Below are 8,958 nucleotides of genomic sequence, written 5' to 3'. Positions count from 1 at the left end.
TTTATTTATTTATTTATTTATTTATTTATTTAAAGATTTTATTTATTTATTTGACAGAGATAGAGACAGCCAGCGAGAGAGGGAACACAAGCAGGGGGAGTGGGAGAGGAAGAAGCAGGCTCATAGTGGAGGAGCCTGATGTGGGGCTCGATCCCATAACGCCGGGATCATGCCCTGAGCCGAAGGCAGACGCTTAACCGCTGTGCCACCCAGGCGCCCCTAAACTGCCAATTATCTTTTAAAGAGATTTAAATGATAAGGTTGTCCTTTAACATTTCTTATACTGTAGGTCTACTGAATTATTTCAGTTTTGGTATGTCTGAAAATGTTTTTATTTTGTCTTTAGTTTTTGAAACATACCTTTGCTTGGTTTTGAATTCTAAGACAAAACCTCTCAAGGTTTTGTTTTTTTCTTTCAGTACTTTAAAGACACTGTTCTTCTCAATTGTATTGTTTCTGATAAGAAGTCTAATGCCATTCTTATCTTTGTTCCTCTGTATGTAACATTTCTTTATCTGTTTTTAAGATCTTCTATTTATCATGGTTTCTAAACCGTTTGATTAAGATGTACCCTGGTGTTGTTTTCTTCATGTTTCATGGTTCATTGTGGTCTTGGGCCTGCAGATTTATATATTCATCAAGTTTGGAATGTTTTCATCCATTATTTCTTCAGATATCCTTTCTCTCTCCTCTTCACTCTCTTCTCCTTCATAGAATCCAATTAACCATACGTTAGGCTGCCTGAAGTTGTCCCAGAGCTCAGTGATGCTTTTTTTTTTCTTTCTTGAGAGAGAGAGAGCGAGAGAGAGCGCGCACGTGCGCATGCAAGCAGCGGGGAGGGGGATAGGGAGACCATTATTTCTTCAGATATCCTTTCTCTCTCCTCTTCACTCTCTTCTCCTTCATAGAATCCAATTAACCATACGTTAGGCTGCCTGAAGTTGTCCCAGAGCTCAGTGATGCTTTTTTTTTTCTTTCTTGAGAGAGAGAGAGAGAGAGCGAGAGAGAGCGCGCACGTGCGCATGCAAGCAGCGGGGAGGGGGATAGGGAGACGGAGAGAGAGAATCTTAAGCAGGCTCCACGACCAGCACGGAGCCCAATGCAGGGCTCAATCTCATGACCCTGAGATCATGACCTAAGCTGAAATCAAGAGTCAGATGCTTAACCAACTGAGCCACCTAGGCACCCCTGCTTTTTTCATTTTTAAAAATTCTTTTTCTGTATTTCATTTTGGATAGTTTCTATTGCTATATCTTTGAGTTCACTAATCTTTTCTTCTCAAATGTCTGATCTGCCATTAATACCATAGTGTATTTTTCTGCTAATTCTAATATCTTTGTCAGTTCTGTCAGTTTTGACTGATTATTCACCACATTATAGGTCACATTTTCCCCCTTTGTTACATGCCTATCAATCTTTGATTCAATGCCAGACATCGTGAATTTTATCTTGCTGCAATGCTAGATGTTTTTTATTCCTATAAATATTCTTAGGCTTTGTTCTGGGATATACTTCACTTACTTGGGTCACTTACTTTTTTTTTTTTTTTTTTTTAATAATGATTTTTTTTTATTTCAGTTTGTTTCTCATAGTCCATAGTCTCTCATGTTTCATTCCCCCTTCTGATTACCCCCCCTTTCTTTATCCCTTTCTTCCCCTACTGATCATTCTAGTTCTTATGTTCCATAGATGAGAGAAATCATATGATAGTTGTCTTTCTCTGCTTGACTTATTTCACTAAGCATTATCTCCTCCAGTGCCGTCCATGTTGTAGCAAATGTTGAGAACTCGTTCTTTCTGATAGCTGAGTAATATTCCATTGTATATATGGACCACAACTTCTTAATCCAGTCATCTGTTGCAGGGCATCTCGGCTCCTTCCACGATTTAGCTATTGTGGACATTGCTGCTATGAACATTGGGGTGCATATGGCCCTTCTCTTCACTACGTCTGTATCTTTGGGGTAAATACCCAGTAGTGCAATGGCTGGATCATAGGGTAGCTCAATTTTTAACTTTTTAAGGGACCTCCACACGGTTTTCCAGAGTGGCTGTACCAACTTGCATTCCCACCAACAATGTAGGAGGGATCCCCTTTCTCCACATCCTCTCCAACAATTGTTGTTTCTTGCCTTGTCTATTTTTGCCATTCTAACTGGCGTAAGGTGGTATCTCAGTGTGGTTTTGATTTGAATTTCCTTGATGGCTAATGATTTTGAACATTTTTTCATGTGTCTGTTAGCCATTTGTATGTCTTCATTGGAAAAGTGTCTGTTCATATCTTCTGCCCATTTTTTGATTTGTTTATTTGTTTCTCGTGTATTGAGTTTGAGAAGTTCTTTGTAGATCTTGGATACCAGTCCTTTATCTGTAGTGTCATTTGCAAATATATTCTCCCATTCCGTGGGCTGCCTCTTAGTTTTTCTGACTGTTTCCTTGGCTGTGCAGAAACTTTTAATCTTGATGAAGTCCCATAAATTCATTTTATCTTTTGTTTCTCTTGCCTTTGGGGATGTGTCATGAAAAAGGTTGCTTTGGCCGATGTCGTAGAGGTTGTTGCCTATGTTCTCCTCTAGAATTTTGATGGATTCCTGTCTCACATCGAGGTCTTTCATCCATTTGGAGTTTATTTTTGTGTATGGTGTGAGATAGTGGTCAAGTTTCATTCTTTTGCATGTAGCTGTCCAATTTTCCCAGCACCATTTATTGAAGAGACTGTCTTTTTCCCACCGTTTTTTCCTGCTTTATCAAATATTAGTTGCCCAAAGAGCTGAGGGTCCATTTCTGGGCTCTCTATTCTGTTCCATTGGTCTATGTGTCTGTTTTTGTGGGTCACTTACGTTTGATCTTTTGGGTCTTGCTTTCATGATTTGGTAGGCAGGTCTTGAGCAATTCTGAGCCTAGGGCTAATTATTCCTCATTACTGAGACAAGATCTTCCTGAGCACTTTATGCTATGCCCCATGAATTTGTTTTCCAGTCCGGCTGGTGGTTAACAGGCAGGGAGTGCTGGATACTGTTCCCTCTGATTCTTTTGGATGTCTTTCCTTGGCTCTGGGTAGTTTTCTCTCATAAATGCACTAATCATAACTCAGATGAATACTTCAGGGGACCCTCTACAGATCTCTGGGGTCCTCTCTCTGCACAGCTCTCTCTTCTTCAGTCCTCCGTCCTATGCACTTTAAGTGCCTAGGTCTCCTCGGATTCTCAGCTCTGTCTCCTCAATTCGGGGTATCTGCCTGCTCTGCCTCAGTTCTCCCTTCCTGTGCTGTGGCCTGGAAACTCTCTCAAGTCAGTAAGGTCAGGCAGTCATAGGGCTCACCCTGTTTGCTTCCTGTCTCTTAGGCCCTAAGAGTCCCATTTTCCTTTGTTGCCTGATGTCCAATGTCTTGAAAACTGTTCTTTCATGTAATTTTGTTTTTAAATTTTTTTGGTGATTTCAGGTGAGAGGGTAAATCTGGTCCTTGTTAGTCCATCTTGGCCAGAAGTAGAAGCTCCACATATTTAATGCCAGACTACTAGTCTACAGAGATTACTTTTTGTTTTCCTATTATTCTCTATTATAGATAAACTTTCATAAGCATATTTTTTGTGCTAGACCTGGCTGATCCTAAAAATCACATGGGGACCTTTTAAATAATACTGTCTTTTAAACTCACTCTTTGGATTTAGATTCAGGAAATCTGGAATGGAGCCCAGAAATCTATATTTTTAACAAGTTCCCCTGGTGAAAACTGGTCTTGAATTTGAGATGATTAAGGGTAGGGGGACTGTCTTATCTTCTTCATTGGAGAATAACACTCTGTTGGAAAGCTTCATGAAAATATTTGAGCCTTTATAATATGGACTTTGTGCACAATTCCACAAAATATAACTTTGCTTGGTTCCTATTTTGCAGTTCTTAGAAGTGGTAGGCAAGCGATGTGAAAAACTGGTATATCAAAATATTTCTAGTCCCAACGTTCAACTGTAATGTTCCAGTTTCATTTCCAACTTGTATATTCAATCAGCACATACAGTTACCAAGAGAGGTGTTCCTGGAGAAATGCTATAAATTAATGTGTAACTCAAATCTAATTTCATAAGGGAAATGATAGTATGATGGGGGTCTGATCCCTGAAATTAATAAATTAATGTATTCATTCAACCAACATTACCGCGATCCTGTCATGTGGGCAGGCACTCTGCTAGGCTCATAATGAATCAGACTGTTCATTAGTGAATAGACAATAGTGATGAGACAGACAGGGTCTCTCATGACTAGGGGGAAATTCACCTCAAACCAACTAGAGTTAACAACAGTTATTATTTTGTCTGCCCCAAACATTTCTTTGCTGAGAGGAACTGACTCACGTTCTCTCTGTTCCCAGGTTCCCAAATTCCAGGGAAGGGACTGGTCCAGCTTGGGCTGGGTGCCTACTCATGAACCTACCCCCAGCTTGGGGTAGACTCCTGGCCTTTCCTTGTTTACAGAAGCCTTTCCCCTTTTGTCCAAGCTAGTTCAAGTTTGGTCTTTATCACTTGCAACTAAGGGAATCTCAATCGACTGAGAGTAATTTCAGGGTGAAGTTGCATATGGGAAAACAAGGGTGTAATGGGAGTGTATCTTGTAGGGTAGATCTAACATAGTTGGACACATTAGAGAAGGTCCAAAATGCAAAAGAGATCAAATAGGCGTATCCTGCACAGTAATATAATGCTTTTAGTAAGACAACTAACCAAGCAAATGAAGCTGTATTAAATGTTTTAACAGAGAACTGTATTCCATTACTGAAAGTATCTATTTTACATCAAATAACTCCCATTTTTATGGCAACCAGTCAAAGGGAAAATATACACTTTCAGTAGGATCAAAGACGGAACAGAGAAGGGCTTCTTTAAGGAGACTTTTAGGGGAGACTCAGGGCCATTTTATGCTTTCCGCAAAAAGTAAGTCAGGGACACGCTTTCACTCAGTCTATGGGGTTGAGGTGGTGAGCCTCCATACAAAAGATCAGATGTTGTTGGGCTGCTTTAGAGTATGATGTTCACAGGACACTTCTGGCCCTCCTCGTGTCCCCTTCCAGCTTTCCTGTTTTGCTTGGCTGAACGTCACTGCTTCTTCTTGCCTTATCGCTCTATCATGACCGTTCTAGTTTAACAAACTGTGCTCAACTCCGTATTTACTTATTTGCTGTCAGCAGCCGTGGGGAAAGTGAGCTCTGGGAGGGGGCTGTGTCTTACCTGCCACTACAGCACTGGCTTCCAACACAGTGATTTGCACATAGTAGGCACTTAACAAACATTTGCTAAATGAGTGAATGAATATATAAGATGAATAAATGGATATGAGGCTTTCAGAGCCGGGTGGGATCTTGGCGTCATTTAGTCAAGTATGCTTCTGGCAATAATTGCTAAGCAAAGTATGAGCAGACTTGAAGTAATTTGCCCAAGGCACCCAAAGGCTGCTGCCGCCTGTGCTCTTAAGCCAAAGGGTTGTTTGGATGGCACCAAAAAGGGGTGAAGTGATCCACATGCCCCCTGCCTGCTGCAAGTGCTGGGCTAATATGGTAAAAGTGGCAGAGATCAGCACATGAGAATTATAACTGGAAACATCTAGAGTTGAGGGCTCTCTGGAAATCGCAGTCAGAGAATCACTGCTCTGTAGCTCTCCCTTTAATCTGGAAAGCAACTGGGCAAATTTCTTAAGTAGGGAATTTGTTTTTCTGTACCCCAATACCCCTTTTCTATGCTCTGAGGGAAAGATATGAATGCGTAAGTTTGAATGTTTTTTTTTTTTACCCCCCTAAAGATAGGATTCCTCCCCAAAACATGGAACTTTTCTAATAGTCTTTATCTCAATGGGTAGCATCACTGTCCATCTGGTTGTGAAAATCTAAAGCTTAAGGGACATCCTTGGTAACTGTTTCTCCCTCAGTCCCACTGTCAATGTATTATCCAGGTCTATTTACTTTTTTGTTTTATCTGTTCACTTCTTTCCATTTGGTATCCAGGCCTCTAGCTCCCAGTTCCATCTGCTTTCCCTTGTCCTGAGGCAAGAACCTCCTCGCTGGTCTCCCTACAATCTCTCTCATCCTCCTCTAATCCAGTCTCTGGAGGGCATCTTTCTAAAATGCAAATCTGATCTTCTCCTGCTGCTTGAAACTCTTCAAGAGCCTCCCATTGTCTTTGAGATGATGAATAGAATGCTTGTTTCTTTCAACACTCGTTGTGTCCCCTTCCGCCAGGCACCATTTTCTACACCGCAGCAGCCGTGGTGCCTTCTTTCCATTCTGAAGCTATGCGAAGAGCCTTTCTGACTAGTGGGCTTCTGCACGTGCCACTTGGTTGGCCTGGATGGTCTCCACTCTGCCCTCCCGCCCCATGCCCCACACCCCACTTTGCTCGGTTAACACCAAGAAGCCCTTCCTCGGTCTTCCCCATCTATGAGGATTCTGTGAGAATGAGGTGGGTTCAGCATCAGTTTTATGCGGATGTTGTTCCTACACCCCGAGAAAATGAATTCATATTAAATAGGTAGATGTGAATGGAAGGAATGTTATATGTTAGCCACATTGCTCAGTTCTTGGAATGCCTTCCAAATTAGTCTTCCTCTGATTTTGTTGAAGGCAAAAGATCTTATAAGAGGATGTTTTTCACAATGTCATTAGACATTCGCTTTTTCAATAGCGGTGTTTCAAATTCTGCCCCAGAGGTTTTTCCTGGAGGACTGTACCAGGTAGGTCCTTTTTTGGTGACGTTGCAGAGCATTTGTGAAAGAAGAGGTGGGAGGAGGCCTCAGGCACAGCGTCGGGTGGGACAATCCTGGGTGCGGATTGGGAGGAGGTGGTGGAGGAACTGGAAACGGACCGCTTTAACACTGCCCATGCCCTCCTTCCCTCCCCACCTCCTAGTAGCGTAGGCTGAAGTTGGGTGCCCTGGTTCAGGCTGGGACTTTAGAGTCTAGAAAACTTACCATGGGCTCATCTGTGTTCTTCTGGAACTGGACCAGGCGGACTCTGGTCACATTCTCCATATCCATATCTCCGTTGGCGCTTTCTGGAGAATCACCATTTAAATAGGGAGAGGTGGGAGGAGGTGTGACCCTCAATGCTTCATCGCTGTAAACTTCATGTGCCACTACATCGTGAGTCTGAAGTAAGGCCTGGTAGTTTATGAAGAAAGTAAAATATTAATAACAACACTATTCCAGCAGAAATGTGTTATTTCAAATAAAGGCAGACATAATGCAATTTCAAACAACTTAGAAAGAATCATCTGTAAATAGAGGTGGCAAATTTGGGCTAGGGCTTACAATGGGACACATTTTTATTTTATTTTATTTTTTAAAGATTTTATTTATTTATTTGACAGAGAGACAGCCTGCGAGAGAGGGAACACAAGCAGGGGGAGTGGGAGAGGAAGAAGCAGGCTCCCAGCGGAGGAGCCTGATGCTGGGTTCGATCCCAGGACTCTGGGATCACACCCTGAGCCGAAGGCAGATGCTTAATGACTGAGCCACCCAGGCGCCCCTGGGACACATTTTTAAAAAGAAACAATGCAATAATTGGAGTTTTGAGCAAATATCTTTCTGGATGGTATTAACGAAGGACTCTTTTATATAACCCAAAGGATGAAGATAATTTGTAACATATGACTTAGTAAAAGAAATGAAAACACACACCAGTGTGCCTGAAAAAAATGTAATTTTCCAAAATATCACATATGATATGGAGCTCAAAGTCTAAATCTATGTAATGTTTTTGTTATTTTTATTTTTTGGAGCACTTGCCCAAATGAAAAATAAGTTAACATGTATTATTATGAATGTTTTTGCACAGCCTGGGAACAAAGAAACTGCATATGTCATCTTGGTGAAACTGAATAATCAAGATCCCTGGTTTCCCTAAACAAGGATATTCTTCCACTTACTGTACTTATTGGTTCATCAGAAAAAAGTTTTTAATAACCACGAATATTTGAACATTTCTACTTCAGAGAGAATTTAGCGGCCGAATATCTGTATGTTTGGAGCTTTGTACAGATTCTGTTTTCATGTGGGCTAATTACAAACTCAGGTCTATTTTAATCTGTGATCTGCACAGTAATGAAATATCTGGAGATAATGAAATGCAATTAAAATTACTTTAAAAGTATAACCCTTAGCATCTCAAATTAAGTTCCTTGATTGAAAAAGTCTGTTAAAGTCATGACTTGGCTCTTTTAATTTTAAAGGCATGCATATGAGGCAAAAATAAAAGGTAACAACACAGTTGAATAATAAAGAAGGCAGTGTTGATCTGTCATCAGTAGAGCGTGTGCTTGAAGCAGGATCCGCGTTTGGGTTTCTGATGAAAATGGCAGCTAGTTTCAAGATCGCAGCGGGCTGGTCGACACTGAGGTGTGGATGAGGGGGTACTGAGCAGTGCACCGCTTGAGAGCAGGGCTCCACGAAAGCCCTGGGGACCTTGGCTTCTTGACCCCCGCCCTGACTGTACTCTGCACTGGTCCCCCAGGCCCAAGTGTGCTGGTTGTGCTCTGTGAGTAAATCCCTCTTTTCTTGGGTTAATTGGGCCACTTAAGAGACTAATATTTAGGGCAGAAAGCAAGAATCAATAATAGACAAACGGAAAAACTTCATCGGCTAATATTAGGTTCATCATACCAACCACAGATGTAGCTTCCATAATGAGGGAATTTTCAAAAACAGGCTTTGTGTAACTGGAGGCTATAGAGCCTGGCAAGCAGAAACCAAGCTTTCATCAGGAGAATGTGTTACATGGGTTGGGGAAAGTGTTTATGCTGCTTTTTGCAAATGAGTTCTACTCACCGTTTTAAATTATGTAAGCAAACATTTGTATTTAGTGTATTATTTATAAGGAAGGATAAGTCCCAACAATCACAAAATAATACCCAAACAGAACATTAATAGAAAAAAGTTCAAATTATGTCACCAAATTAGGTCATTCTTTTTTTTTTT

The 8,958-nt window shown here is 41.2% G+C and overlaps 1 protein-coding gene across 3 annotated transcripts in view; it reads right to left on the bottom strand.

The window, feature by feature from the left end:
- CASK (calcium/calmodulin dependent serine protein kinase) overlaps positions 1 to 8,958 on the bottom strand; it is a 352,166-nt gene that overhangs the window by 47,404 nt on the left and 295,804 nt on the right. For all 3 annotated transcript variants that reach the window (XM_040632797.1, XM_040632783.1, XM_040632789.1), the window contains exon 14: positions 6,955 to 7,143. In XM_040632797.1, the coding sequence (XP_040488731.1) occupies positions 6,955 to 7,143 (189 nt within the window). The remainder of the gene's footprint in view (positions 1 to 6,954; positions 7,144 to 8,958) is intronic.

Source organism: Ursus maritimus (genome assembly GCF_017311325.1).
Source record: "Ursus maritimus isolate PB19 chromosome X unlocalized genomic scaffold, ASM1731132v1 scaffold_X1, whole genome shotgun sequence".
NCBI lineage: Eukaryota > Metazoa > Chordata > Mammalia > Carnivora > Ursidae > Ursus > Ursus maritimus.
Note: the sequence above shows the minus strand (reverse complement) of the source record. Positions and strands in the feature narration are given on the sequence as shown.